Source organism: Orcinus orca, chromosome 11 (assembly GCF_937001465.1).
Source record: "Orcinus orca chromosome 11, mOrcOrc1.1, whole genome shotgun sequence".
NCBI classification, from domain to species: Eukaryota; Metazoa; Chordata; class Mammalia; order Artiodactyla; family Delphinidae; genus Orcinus; species Orcinus orca.
Genome location: NC_064569.1, coordinates 92,124,179 through 92,138,506, shown reverse-complemented (window position 1 = coordinate 92,138,506; position 14,328 = coordinate 92,124,179). Strand labels below are relative to the sequence as shown.

The 14,328-nt window shown below is 58.2% G+C and overlaps 1 protein-coding gene across 2 annotated transcripts in view; it reads left to right on the top strand.

Annotated features, from left to right (window-relative positions):
• TMPRSS6 (transmembrane serine protease 6) overlaps positions 1-13,406 on the top strand; it is a 37,826-nt gene extending 24,420 nt beyond the window's left edge. For both annotated transcript variants that reach the window (XM_033404984.2, XM_004279443.2), the window contains 8 exons: positions 5,175-5,320; positions 5,690-5,788; positions 6,736-6,849; positions 8,122-8,238; positions 8,568-8,736; positions 10,097-10,368; positions 12,048-12,184; positions 12,663-13,406. In XM_033404984.2, the coding sequence (XP_033260875.1) occupies positions 5,175-5,320; positions 5,690-5,788; positions 6,736-6,849; positions 8,122-8,238; positions 8,568-8,736; positions 10,097-10,368; positions 12,048-12,184; positions 12,663-12,821 (1,213 nt within the window). In that variant the 3' untranslated portion in view covers positions 12,822-13,406. The remainder of the gene's footprint in view (positions 1-5,174; positions 5,321-5,689; positions 5,789-6,735; positions 6,850-8,121; positions 8,239-8,567; positions 8,737-10,096; positions 10,369-12,047; positions 12,185-12,662) is intronic.
• Positions 13,407-14,328: the final 922 nt, after the last annotated feature.

Here is a 14,328-nt window from a genome sequence, read left to right as displayed (position 1 = left end):
ACTCACCCCTCCCAGCCTCAGGTAACTCATCTGAAAAGTGGGCGTGCAGCAGGCCCCCATCCAGGGAGGAGTAAGTGAGATCGTGGGTGGAGGATGCCGGCTCCTGCAGGCCGGAATGGGCAGGAGCTCCAGAAGGCACTGGCCATGAGTTCGTAACTGGCTCTGGGCTCTGCACCAGGCAGGCCCAGAGCTCAGGTGCCGTTTCCGTCACCCTCAGCAATCTGGTGAGGAAGCAGGCTCCGCACTGCCTCCTTCATAGACCAATGAGGGACTGAGGCACAGAGAGGCAAAGACATTCACACAAAGTCACCCAGCTCGTAACTAGAGAAACCAGAGCTGAGCTAGGCAGCATGATCCAGAGCGTGTGTGGCGGCGTGCGGGCCTGTGTGCGCACATCCATGCACGTACGCGTGCTCATCTGTGCGCTCACACTCAAGCAGAATCTTCCTGCAGAGCCTCCGAGCAGCTGTGCCAGCTGTTCCCTCCCTTGGCCGAGCCGTCCCGACTAACGCACTGGCATCCTGCTGAGGGGACGGACAGCTTCTGGGGGTCTCCTCTCGGCAGCTCCGAGAGCAGCCTGGGAAGTCCCATCCCTGACTTCTCAGACCTTCGTTAAGGGTCCGGGGTCCCGCGGTGAAGACTCGTGGCCCCCTGCCCCCAGGCTCCTGCCCGTGTCTGAGGGTGGAAGGGAAGGCAGAGGTGTACCTCCAGACTGTAAGCACCGGACAAACCATTTCCTCTAGTTCTGATCTCTTTTGATAACCAGCAGCCTATGTAGTTGCTGGGAAATTCTTTGAATAAGCATTTGTTGGAAAATCTGCTTGTGTGGGTGGCAAAGACACAAGAGGTCTGGGGAAGGGTGTAGATTTCCAGGCACAGGATTTGTAGGGAGGGGGAGGCACAGTCCTGGGGCCCAGAATGGCCATTGACGAGGAGCGACAGAGGGTGGGTGTGGGGAGAGGGTGTCTCACCCCTCAGGTGCCAGCACAGTGATGAGGAGAGGCTGGCGCGGGTTCCCCCACGGGCGAGGCATCCTTGGGCACTGTCACCACACTCCCCTGAGCTCTTTCTGCCTTCCCCCTACCTCCCTGTTTTCTACCCAGTTTCTCCCCAGCAGAGGCCTCATGCCCTTTGAGTGGCCTGGGGGCGGGGCAGGGAGCTGACCTCGTGAAACCCGGCAACCATTTCCACTTCACCGATGGGGACAGGCAGAGCCCCTGGCTCCTCAGGCCTGCTGGAGCCCCTCAGGCCCGGCCTGGCTATGGGGCGGCCCTTCTGCTCCTTTGATCCCCTGGGCGGCCACAGAGGCTCCTCGGGCACTGCCTGGTGCTGGCGATGAGGAAGAAGGAGCTCCAGCTGCTGCCCTTGGTGAGCTCACAGCCCGACGATAGCAGCTGGTTTTCAAAGAAATCATTTCTCACGCATGCCATAAAACACCCTACAAGGGAGCTGTCACCCCATCTTACAGACTTGAAAATGGGAGCTTGCTGAGGTTGAGCCAGACGCCCAAGGTCGCAAGCTGGTTCACGAGGCAGAGCCCAGCCTCAGCTCTGCAGCTGCAGGTCCACCGCTCTGGCCACCAAGTGAGACTGCTGTCCTCCCTTTTTTTAGTGCTTGTCTTTGCTGACTGTCTTTCCCATTTAACCTGTCTTTAGGGAAGGGAATGCATGTATGTGTGTATCCATCCATCTATCCTTCCATCCATCCTTCCATCCTTCCTTCCTTCCATCCATCCATCCATCCATCCATCCATCCATCCACCAATTCTTTCTTCCTTCCATCCATTTACCCATCCATCAATACACCAACCCACCCTTCCTTCCTTCTGTCCATCCATCCATCCATCTACCATCCCATCTTTCTTGAGCTCCTCCCTGTGTAGAGTTGCTGACATGCAAGGTTGACCGGATCCCTGCTTGCTGTCTAGGTGAGGCAAGAAGGAAAATTCTCCAAATCCAGAAAAGTGAGAAAGCGCAAGGCAGCCCCGGTGCAAAAATGTGCTTTCAGACCCCCAGCACTTTGTAGCTGAGATGAGATGTGGACTCCACAGCTTTCAGACTTCTGGTGCTCCTTGGACAGGGTTTGGGGGGAGGGGGCAGCATTTGGTGGATGGGGAGGGATTGGAGAGCCAGAGGATGCAAACCCTCACGCAGAAGGCACTGCGGCAAGAACCAGAAATGATGATGTGCAAAGGGGCCAGGCCAGTGCGTGCGTAGTTCCTGGAGGCAGGCTGCGTGGGGGAGAGGGAGGGAGGGAGGAGCCTGGTTAGCTGGGCCGCACGTGCCCTGCCTAATTCGGGCAGCCTCTGATCACTTCCAGCCAGTGTTTCTAGGGCTTATTTTTCAGAAGCAAGAATCTAAGAGGTTATGTGAAATTAGCTGGCAACTACATTTGAAAAGAAGTTTTTAATACTGCACAGGCTAAACAGATCGTCCTTAGGCTGAGTGATTCAGCCTGAGCTGCCGGATTACAGCCTCTTTTCTGGCTCCTGCTAATGAAGAGCCTCGCCCCAGAAATTCTGCCACCTCCTGTCTGCCCCAGGCCTCCAGGCTGAGAACTGAATGCTGCCCAGGCTGAGCAGGTGCCTGAGTACCAGGCTGAGCCGCAGGCTGATCCTGGAATCCTCTCTTGGATGCCGGTAGAGAAATGTCCTATTGGCAGATGCTGGTGTCTTAGAGCCTCTGGCCAAGGCTTGAGGTGACCACGCAGCCCTCAAATTCTTATAAACTGAAACATTCCACTGCCCTCCAACCCGGCTCTGGTTCCCTCCAACCCGGCTCTGGTTCCTTCCCTGTCTCTCCACAGTCTCCCGTGACTGTCTGGGGACAGTGCCCCAGGCCCCTGAACCTTAAGCATGTTCAGGAACGCACCTGATTCCTCATTTCCCCCTGCCCGGTATTTCCCAGCCCCCATATCCCCTGTCCACTCTCCAGGGCAATTCTCTGGGGATAGTAATCCACGATAGCATTTGTTTATCTACTTTAAAAACAAACCACAACACCCCCTTGCTTCCTTAGTTTTAAAAGGATAAGGACGAGGCTTGTGCAGGAGCGCCCCCTGGTGGCACCTCATCCCGCTCTGGTCCCCCTGGGCTGCAGAGCAGTGGTTCTCAAAATTTTCCATCTCAGAACCCCTCTGTACTCTTTAAAATTATGGAGCACCCCAGAGAGCTTTATGCCTTGTATAAAAACTATATTTTTAACCTATATTTACAGTATTAGAAATGAAAACCGAGAACATTTAAAAATATTTATCAGTTCATTTAAAATAATAAGAAACCCATTACATTTTAACATAAAGGACGTATTTTATGAAAAATTAATTATATTTCCCAAACTAAAAACATTTGGTGAGGAATAATCTCACCGTTTTACATTTTTGCAACTTTCTTTAATAATTGGATTAGTAGACCACAAATGAATCCCCACACCTGCTTCCGCATTCAATGGGTTACACATCACATAGGCTCTGGAAAATTCCACTCTACCTTGTGTGAGAAGAGAGTGAAAAAGGCAAATGATACCTGAGAATTATTATAAAAATAATTTTTACTCTGGACCCTAAGTGGTCCCCAGACCATACTTTGAGAACTGTTTATTGGTATGGGGGCAAGAATATCACTGCAGGCAAACAGTATATGGGGAAACTAAACCTTAGGCCAGGTCTGAGGGGAGTCATGGGGAACGTGAGGGCTCAGCCCCTAGAGCTCATGTGGCAGTGACGGTCAGGGTGCACCTCCGCACAGTGCAGGCTGGGTGGGGCCTCCTGGTCCTGAGGACGCTGGCTTCTCGTCCACCTCAGCACTTCCCTTCCTGAGCCCTATCTGGAGAGCGGGATGAGAACAATCCCTCCTCACAGGGTGGAGTTGCTGTGAGAACCTCAAAATCCCCATGCAACGGGGCCTCCAACTATTACTGAACTATTAAATGCTTGCCGTGTTCTGGAAGTTCTGAGGAAGCCTCTGGCCTCTGGCTCTGTGGGCTGCTGCATCTGCTGTGGGATGTTCCCATCATGCTTTGGGGCACTCCCACTTGCTCTCTTGACTTCCTCCTACCTTCTCTGCTGGGGGCATTTTCACCTCTGTCTGCAGACCTTTCCACCCGTGTTCTGGGTGTTTCCCTCACCTGTAAAGGCATTCCTGTTTGCTCTGTGAGGATACTCCCTTCCCTGTGGGAGGCATTCCTAGGAGCTGATGGGGCCAACCCATCTGTTCTGTTGAGGGTGTCCCGCCTGGGAAGGCAGGGAACCCCAGGCTGCTCTCTGAGGAGGGTCCCGCTGCTTGGGGGGCATGGCTGCGCCTGCTCCATGAAAGCATGGCCTCTTGCTGTGTAAGGCCAGGTGTGACCAGGCACCGTGTGGGATGAGCACCGTGCCCCTCACCCTGGAGTCGGAAGGATTCTTACCTGCTCTCTGCGGGGAATTCCACCTGCTCTGTGGGAACGAGCATGATCGATGGGGACGGGGGTGTCCGACAGGGATGGGAGTGTGCTCCCACAGCTGGGGGGTGGTCCCACCCGAGTGTGGCCGCTCACGGAGAAGGTGCCGCCCATCAGCATGGCACTGCTGATCCTGGGAGCAGGACTGGTGCCTCCCTCATGCCCAGAGGGTCACAGGGAAGCCACCAGGGCTGTGGAGGCTTCTCAGTGGGAGGGAAAGGCCTGAATGGGGAGCGAGGCTGCCTTCTCACTCCACACCGAGCACGGGAGGAACATCCCTTCCAGTCTATGGAGAGCAGACCAGTCAAGGACTATTGCTTCCACTGACACATTGGAGACTTTTGTCAGATGTCAGGTCAACAGAGATGATAATTTCCCTTGTTTTACAAGGGAGGAAAGTGAGGCTCAGAGAAGGACTCTGACTTGCTAGACTCTTACAGCTCCTAGGTGACTGGAACTAGAGTCCAGACGTTAACTTTTATCCTGCAGGCAATGGGGAGCCATTGAAGGTTTTTGAGCAGGGGAGTGACATAGCCAGGCTGCTTTCTAGATGACTCTGGGGGTGAGTGGCCACCCAAGGGAGAAATCAAGACAGAGGAGGTGGGGGTGGGCTGGGGACGTGGCTCCCCCTTCCTTTCCGACCGCCCTGTCCTTGCCCTGTCTGTACACGGGGACCCAGGCTGTCCCTTACCTAGGACCAGACCGTGTGGCCCTGAGCCTGTCTCTGGTCACCCCCAGGCTGTGTGGCCTGCGCACCCTGCAGCCCTACGCCGAGAGGATCCCTGTGGTGGCCACCGCTGGCATCACCATCAACTTCACGTCCCAGATCTCCCTCACCGGGCCCGGCGTGCAGGTGCACTACGGCTTGTACAACCAGTCAGACCGTGAGTGTGGGCAGGCTGGGGACTGGGGCGGGGACCCCCTAAGCCCCCGCGGCTTCTCTCTGCCTCTGAGCTGTCCCTGGAAGCACCAAGAGGCTGGTCAAAAGGAGTGTGTGTGTGTGTGCATGTGCACACGTGTGCACAAACATATGCAGCTTTGTGTGTGCTCACGTGTGCAAGGCAGTCATACGTGTTCACGAGGTATATACACTCATACCTACCCGAGTGTGTGCTGTGTGCATGTGCCCGGACATGTATGTCCACATGGACCGTGTACACAGGCCTGTGGGTACACACGTGAGCACGCGGGTGCCTCGTGTCTGCACGTGTTTTCATGCTGACGCGTGTCCTAATGGCTCCTTCCCTGTCCAGCCTGCCCTGGAGAGTTCCTCTGCTCTGTGAATGGACTCTGTGTGCCTGCCTGCGACGGGGTCAAAGACTGCCCCAACGGCCTGGATGAGAGAAACTGTGGTGAGCTGCCCGCCCACCCCGTCGCTCCTTTCTCCTCACCTCTGTGCTGGGCTGAGCCTACCCTTTCGAAACCCGCGCCCCACAGGCAGCTCCCATTAGCAGCATCCAGGAAGTAGGGCTCCCTCGCTGTGCTGACGTGGCATGGTGGAAGCACAGAGTGAGGGCCACCCAGTGGGGCAGTGACAGGGACAAGCTGGGACCCAGGTGTCCTGACTCCCAGCTCAGGGCTTCTCCCCACCAGGCCATCACCCCCAGCCTTCTGCCAGGACAGCCGTCCAAGAAGGAACAGAGCAGATGAGGGAGGGTAGGACCAGAAGGGGGAAGGCTATCAAGAAGAGCCCAGCAGACCCAGGTTGGCCAAGGAGAGGATCCTTCATCTGCCTCCTCTGAGTGGGGTCCTCCACTGCAGGGGTTCAGACTGGAGCTGCCAACTCTTCCTGAGGTTGTGCTCACCACTGCCCAGCCCTGGCAGGAGGGGCTCAGGGTCCTGATGGCCCCCGAGCCAGGGCTCCCTCGGATCAATACCTCTGCCTCTGAATCCTGGCTTCTGGCTCCCAGAGTCACCATCAGTACAGCCTGTTCCAGTCTGATCTCCCCAGACCACCTGCATCCCATCAAAGTTTTACATATGTGGGGAGAGAAGCAGGAGGGAAGGGAGGTGTGCCTGCCTCTGCGCTGATCCTCTGATCCTGCTCGTGAAGGTGCCTCCTATTTGGAACCAGAACATCTGGCGTCAAGTTCTGGCTCAGCCAGGTGACCTTGGAAAAGTCACTTCATTTCTGTTTCCACCGATGAAACGGAGCATCTCACAGGGTTGCTGTGACACTCAGGGTTAAAGTAGCTGAGAAAGAGATTTGCGATACGATGCACAGTCACAGGCAGCGCGAAGTCCCAGCCTGGTGCCTCTGGCTTCCTCCCACCTGTCCCCTCCCTGTGTCCTCATACAGTTTGCAGAGCCACGTTCCAGTGCCAAGAGGACAGCACATGCATCTCACTGTCCAGAGTCTGTGACCGGCAGCCTGACTGTCTCAATGGGAGTGATGAAGAGCTGTGCCAGGAAGGTAGGGTGGGGTACGACCAGGTATCTAGAGGGAAACCGAAGAATGGGGTCAGCCAGATAGCCCAGCCCTTCTGCATGCTTCTTCCTCAGAGCTTTCTGCCCTCTTGTCCAAATGCTTCCCAACCCATTTATAAGTATGCCTATATGTCCGTCTGTCCATCCATCCATCCATCTTCTGGTCTCCCCAACCATCTTGTCTGTCCATTGATTCATACATCCGCTCACTCACTCATCCATCGGCCTGTCCAACCACCTATCTCCCTACCCACTAAGCCATCAATCTACTCACTTACTGGTTTACCCAACTGCCTCTCTGTATGTCCATTGTTCCATCCTCCAGCCGTGCATCCACGGATCTCTCTAACTACGTGTTTGTCCATTAGTCTTTACATCCACTCATTTATCCATCCAGATAGCTGCTTGTCAGCCTTCTTACCAGACCATCAAGTCACCCATTTGTTGGTCTGCCCAATCTCCTGAGTCTCCAGTGTTTTATCCATTCGTCCATCCATCCATCCATCTGCCCAGCCAACCTTCACTCACAGACGACCCAGTGATACGCGAGGCAGAGTTGAGAAATGGGAATAAAAGACACCAAAGTGGTCCCTGCCCTCTGGGGATTATCTGATAGTAGAAAAAAAAAAAAATGATGGGTGACTCTCTTTGGCCCAGACCTTCTGGACATCACGTGCATTAGCATATGATGACTGGAGAATGAGATCAGGCTGAGAAAGCTTCCTGGAAGAGGCAGGCTTTGAACTGGGCCTTGAAGGGAGGTGAAATTTAAGTAGCGAAGGAAAGGAGAGCAGGCGAAAACTGTGGAGGAGAAAGCTGTTCACGGTGAAGGCAGTGAGGTGCAGCTGTGTGGCTGGGGGGGGGCAGGGCCCGGAGGGCTGCCAGGCTGGGAGGGGAGCTCAGTCTGATGGGAGAGGCAGAGCCGTGCTCTTGGGAGCCTCACTGGGCTGAAAGTGGAGGCACGGGTCTGCCTTCAGGTACCATACCTGGAGGGAGGCGTAATCTTACGGTCAGGAGCCCAGGTCTGAGAGGGGAGACACTGCCTTCTCTTAACAGATCAGCGTGTGGGGTGCGGAGGGGACGTGGCCTTTAGGGGACCTTAAAGGAGCCTCAGGGAGCCCTTTAGTGGGGTCAAGAGACCCCTCCCTGGTCGCCTCCTTGCCTCTTCCAGGCTCTGTCTTCCCTGGCCTTGTTTTGGAGGCTCCTTTGGGCTCAGGGACCCGCCCTCTAAGCCCTGCCCCCACCCCCTCTATTCCAGGGGTGCCTTGCGGGACGTTCACTTTCCAGTGTGAGGACCGCAGCTGTGTGAAGAAGCCCAACCCACGGTGCGACGGGAACCCCGACTGCAAGGACGGCTCGGACGAGCAGCACTGTGGTGAGCCCTGGGGGCTCCGACAGGCTGGGCTGGGCGGCATGCCCCTCCGCCTGCTGGGCCGTCCAGCGTGGGAGCGAGGGAGGTGCCCCCCTGCGGAGCTGGAGGGAGAGCTCATCAGTCTGTCCGTCTGTCTCTTTCTACCCCGCCTCTGCCCCCTGGTGTGGGTCCTGCCCGCCTCTCTCCCTCCCTCGCCCCTTCATTCTCTTTCCCTGTCCCCTTCGTGTTGTTCCTCTGCTCGCCCTTCCTGCCTCCCCCTTCTCTTTTTCTCTGTGCCTGTTTCTCTGCGGCCGCTCGCCCTCCGTCCATCCCTGCCCCTCCTCCACCCCTAGACTGTGGCCTCCAGGGCCCCTCGGGCCGCATCGTGGGCGGGGTCGAGTCCTCGGAGGGTGAGTGGCCCTGGCAGGCCAGCCTCCAGGTTCGAGGCCGACACATCTGTGGGGGGGCCCTCATCGCTGACCGCTGGGTCATCACCGCTGCCCACTGCTTCCAGGAGGACAGGTGAGGGGGACGGCACGGGGACGTGGGCCGCGACAGGTGGGGTAGGGAAGGCTGTGACGGGGTACGGTGTGTCTGAAACCTAAGCAGACAGAGGGGAGGGCGGTGGGAAGCCCCTCAGACTGGCTGTTCCGACCCTTGGGTTCAGCCCTGGCTCCACCGCGAGCACGCTCTGTGCCCCTGGGGAGGCTGCCTGACCTCTCTGTGCTCTACTTTTGGTATCTTGCTTTCAGCTGGGTCAGTGATTCATTTATTTACTCATTCATCCTTTCAACGATATTCGTTGTGCTCCTACTGTGTGCCAGGGGCTGTGCTAGACACTGGGGGACAGCAGAAAACAGAACTGCCTGACCTGGTCGTAGGCCATAAACCCCCTCCTCCAGGCATGCCTGTCTGTGACCTGGGGCGGGAGAGGTGGGGCAGAGAAACCCACAAGAAGGGACATCTCACCCTGCCCTACAGACATCTTCCTCATCTCCGTGGTGGGCTGACAGCACCCACTCTCCACCCCTAGCCTGATGTCTGGTGTCCCAGACCCGCCCCCCAGCACGGCCAGTTCTGGACTCCGTCCCCACACCTTCTCCTCTGTCCTGGGTCTACACAGTCCTTGCCAAAGGCCTGGAGCCACCAGGGCACCCCGTCCCCTCACACTCAGCGAGGCAGCAAGCCCTCTCAGTGGTCTGGAGAACCTTCAGCCACTGCCTGTCCATGCTGCCACCGCCACCCCGGGTCACCCCGGCAGCCCAGAGCCCAGTTCCCTTTTGCATCCTCTGCCCAGGCGCCCGGGCGCCCTTCTGGGTGCGGTCTGGCTACTCAGCTTCTTTCGCTGCATCCCTGGCTCCCCACTGCCCACAAGGTAGAGAAAGACCTGGATGCTGAGCCGGCCTCCAGGGGTCTGCACAGCCCAGTCTCTGCCAATTCCCCCACACTCCACTCCCTCCCCCTCCTCCTGAGGACCAGCAAGTTTCAGGGCGTTCCCAGCTGCCCCATCTAGAAAGTGCACAGAAAAAAGGAGAGAATGACCTGCCAACGCCTGGCACTGTGCTAATTTTTGTTACATACAAAGTCTTATTGAATCCCCTCAGGAACATATGAGTAGATGATGCTGTTCCCATTTTGCAGATGGGGTGACTGAGGCCTAGACAGGTGCACACACACCTCGGGAGGGATGACGCTGGAGCTGGAACCCAGGCAGGAGGGCTCCAGGGCCACCACTGAACACCAAAGCACCAGCCGCCTGGCCTTCCAGAGCAGGGCGGGGATGGGTTGGAGGCTGGTGTCCCGGGGGAAAGCTGGCTACCCTAGGGATCTGGGATGGGATCGGGGAGGCGGCCGCTGAGCGAGTCCCCGTCTCTGCCCTCAGCATGGCGTCCCCGGCGCTGTGGACCGTGTTCCTGGGCAAAGTGTGGCAGAGCGCTCGCTGGCCGGGTGAGGTGTCCTTCAAGGTGAGCCGTCTGCTCCTGCACCCGTACCATGAGGAGGACAGCCACGACTATGACGTGGCCCTGCTGCAGCTCGACCACCCCGTGGTGCGCTCGGCCTCCGTGCAACCCGTCTGCCTGCCCGCGCGCTCCCACTTCTTCGAGCCGGGCCTGCACTGCTGGATCACGGGCTGGGGTGCCCTGCGTGAGGGTGGTGAGCTGGACTGCGGGCAGGGGAGATGGGATGGGTCCCCCTCATGCAGCTTCTGAGCCTGGAGGTGAACTGGCAGGGGGCCCTGGGGCTCCCCTCCAGAGGCCCGCTAGTCCTGGGATTAAATTGGGCTGGATTTCATGGAAAAAAACCTTTAACTATGGCCGTGGGCCTCTCCCCTTCCCTTCCTGCCAGGAGGGCATTTAAGGAGAACCAAGGTCATGGAAGGATGTCCTAGGGGATAAGTGTGGAGTGATGGGGCAGGCCAGGGACCCCACAGCCCGTGGGCAAGCTCCAACCCTCTGCTCCTTGGACAGCGGCGGGTGGGGGGGTATGTGTCTGTGTTGGGGGGAGGCTCTTAATTATTAACACTTACCGCATGGAGGTTAGATTTTAGGGGAACCTGACTTCATTTAATCCATCCAATAACCCTAGCTATTGGTTATCACGGACGCCATCTTAAGGATGGGGAAACGGAGGCTCAGAGACATTTAGCTGTGACTCAAAGTCACACAGACAGAGAGGGTTGGAGCAGAGACTAGAACCCAGGACTATCTGACCCCAGAGCCCCTGCTGTTTGGATGCTGCCTCTCAGAAACATGAGTTTCTCCCCTTCCCTCCTTCACTGACAGGAGCTGGCCATCCCTAGAGGCCAGCTCTCAGTTCTGTACATAACTACAGCCACGCCCTGCACCCTTCGCGGTGGTGGCTTTAAAAATGTGTACTGTGCTTTACAATCTGGAGGTGGGCAGGACTGAGGGATAATTTAAAGATGGAGAAACTGAGGCTCAGGTGAAAAGTGACATGTCCAAGAGGATGATAGAGAATAGTGTAAAACAAGGATGGGTCCACTTCCTCATTCATTCATTCAATGACACATTTATGAGCACCTGCTATATGCCAGGCATCGAGTTGGACAAAGGGAATATAAAGACAAACAGGAAACATGCTTTGGGGAGCTGACACGGATGGGGAGGTACGGGGGGCAGTGGCAGCCCAGAGGAAGGGTGGGCTGAGCTCAGGCTTGGAGGACAGGTCAGCAGTGTCCCAGCGAAGGGGAAAGGCATTTCTGATAAGAGCACAGGTGGCAACCCAGGGAGCCCTGAGGACACCCAGCACCAGAGGGGAGCCGGTGGATCTGGGTGCGGATCCGGAGCCAGGAGTCCTCCTCCTGACCTGCTCGAAGCATCAGGGCTTTGAGAAAAAGCACAGATGTCTGGGCCCAGCCCAGCCGAACAGACCAGATCTCTGGGTGGAACTAGGCACAGTGTTGATTGAAGCTCCTCGAGAGAAGTGCTGGCTGGACAGTGGGGAGACGCTGACGAGTTTTAGGGGGGAGTGAAGGGGTGAGATGTGTGTTCTGGAAAAATCTCCCAGGGCTGTCAGAGAGCGGAGGGGAGGCAGCCAAGAAGCCTCAAGCAGGAGGGGTGGCGGGGGGAGGACCTAAGGAGGACCCTAGTCCAGATAGGCCCTGGGCAGGGTCGGGGTGGGGTCTGTCACCATGAGCTTCTCGGAGAAGGAGCCAGACAGAGTGATGGAGACGTGGAGGGTGGGGATGGGAGGGTGGGCAGAGCAGGAGCGAGGAAGGGGGCTCCTGAGATGCAAGAGGAGGAGCCACGGGAAGAGTGGGGGCCCCGGGCACCTCAGATCTTCTCACCTCTGCCCCCGACACCGCCGGGCAGGCCCCACCAGCAACGGTCTGCAGAAGGTGGACGTGCAGCTGATCCCGCAGGACTTGTGCAGCGAGGCCTACCGCTACCAGGTGACCCCCCGCATGCTGTGCGCCGGCTACCGCAGGGGCAAGAAGGATGCCTGCCAGGTGACTCCTGCGGGATGGGCCAGATCGGGGAGAGAGGGCGCTGCTCACGTCACCCGGGGCCTGCTGCAGCCTCACGGCAAGGTGGGCTTGGCTGTCCCCACTTTATGGATGAGGAAACTGAGGCTCGGGAAGTTGAGAGACTTGCTCCAGGTTGCAGGCCCCAGATCAGAAGAGACCCTGGGGGGGCAGGGCCGAGGCCCAAGCGCAGCTCTGCTCCTTGCCCTCCGCGAGGCGCTTTGCCCAAGTGAGGCAGCAGAGAGGACTAGAGCCCACAGAAGGCAGGCGGGGCTGCGCAGGGCGCGGGGACACGCGAAAGCCAGGCCCTGCTGGAGGCCAGGCTGGGCTGGTTTGGGCCGCCTCCATCTATCAGAGGCTTCCAAAGGGGACGTGTCACTCAGAGCATCCCCAGCAGTCGGGACCCTTGCCTGGAAGGGGATGTCTCTACCCTGACGTGGCCCTGTCTCTTCCCCTCTTACAGGGCGACTCGGGCGGCCCGCTGGTGTGCAAGGAGCCCAGTGGCCGCTGGTTCCTGGCGGGGCTGGTTAGCTGGGGTCTGGGCTGCGGCCGGCCCAACTACTTCGGCGTCTACACCCGCATCACAGGTGTGATTGGCTGGATCCAGCAGGTGCTGACTTGAGAAGCTGCTCCCGCAGCGCAAGGGCCCCCACCTCTTGGACTCAGAGAGCCCAGGGCGCCCACCAGGCAGGGGAGCAAGTATTCTGCCGGTGGCAGGGCCTCGTGGGGACAGGAGGTGGTGTCTCTCCTCTCCCGCAACCTGTTGCCTGACATCTGCCCCAGTGAGGACACAAGGAGGGAGAGGGGCCATCAGCTGGTGGTCAAGACTTCCCCTGAGGGCCTGGGATGGTCACCAGGCCCGGCTGGGGGGGTTCACATCCAGCCTGTCCCCTCCTGATTCTCTCTCCTCCTTCCCCTTCCTCCGCTGCTGACTTTGGTGGGCAAGGGTCGAGCAGCAGTCATGTGGCTGCCGGGCCCCCCGCCTGCCCCCGCCCCAGCGCAGAGGCTGCTGGGCCAGCATCCTCTCCAGACAGCAGATTCCAGCCTTTGAAGCCCTTGGCCTAACTTGAGGGGTGGGGGAGGAAGGTGCCCCCGCAGGAAGGGCCCTCAGAGCCCTGGAGACAGCCAAGTGGGCCAGCCGCCACTGCAGGCCAAAGGGTGGGGAGCCCCAGGTCCAGGGTCCTCCCACGCCTACCTGTTCCTCGGGCCTTCACTGCCCACTCTCACCTGGAGGTGAGCCCAGCTGCCCTGTGGAATAAAGCTGTGTGACCCGAGGTCCTGTTCTGGGGATTGAATGGGGCCCCGGGCACCAATCTCATGCCTTTGACTGAGCAGCCCCTGTTATCTGCTCAGCCTGTTGGCTAAGCGTCCAGAAGACCAAGGGGTGGGGGCGGTCAGTGGGGGCAGCGGCGGCCTCCAGGGCAGCTGCCTAGGTCCTGGGAGCAACCCCAGGAAGGCAATGGTTTGGTGCCCCTCAGGTCAGAGTGAGGGCTGGGACAAGTGATGCACTCCTTCTGGAAGCCTGGAAGGAAGCTGAGGGGCAGAGAGTGTCATGATCGCACCAGGGAGGGGTCAGGAGTGGAGCCTGGAGCGGAAGCCCCATCTCCTGATTCCCAGGCTACCGCTTCCCCTCTGGCACAGCACTGCCTCTGCATTCTGAGTCATTTATTCAGCGAGCAGCTCCAGGCTCCTACCACGTGCCAAGGGCCGCAGTGGGGTCACAGAGCTGCACAGAACTTGGCTCCTCATCTCGGGAGGGGTGGGGATGCTGACCCAGGGTGAAGGGGCTTTGGGGTAGACTGCAACTCGGGAAAGCTGCCTGGAGGAGACTTGGGGTTCAAAGGTGGCCAAGGTGGGGAAGAGCATTCCAGGCAGGGGAACAGCATGTGCAAAGGCAACAGTCCCCAAAGTCAGTGGCCTGTTAGGGAACAGTAAGTTGTTTTTAGTTGGAACAGAGGTTGGCAGGGGTGGTGGTGGGGTGGGTGGTAGGGCTAAAAAGGAATGCATGGGGAGGGGCAAACTGAGATTAGACGGCAAAGCGCTTGGAGTGGAGCTATGAATTGACCCTGGGCGCTCTGGGAAGCCGTGGAAGGCTCTAGAGCAGGGAAGTGACTGACACAGGATGGATT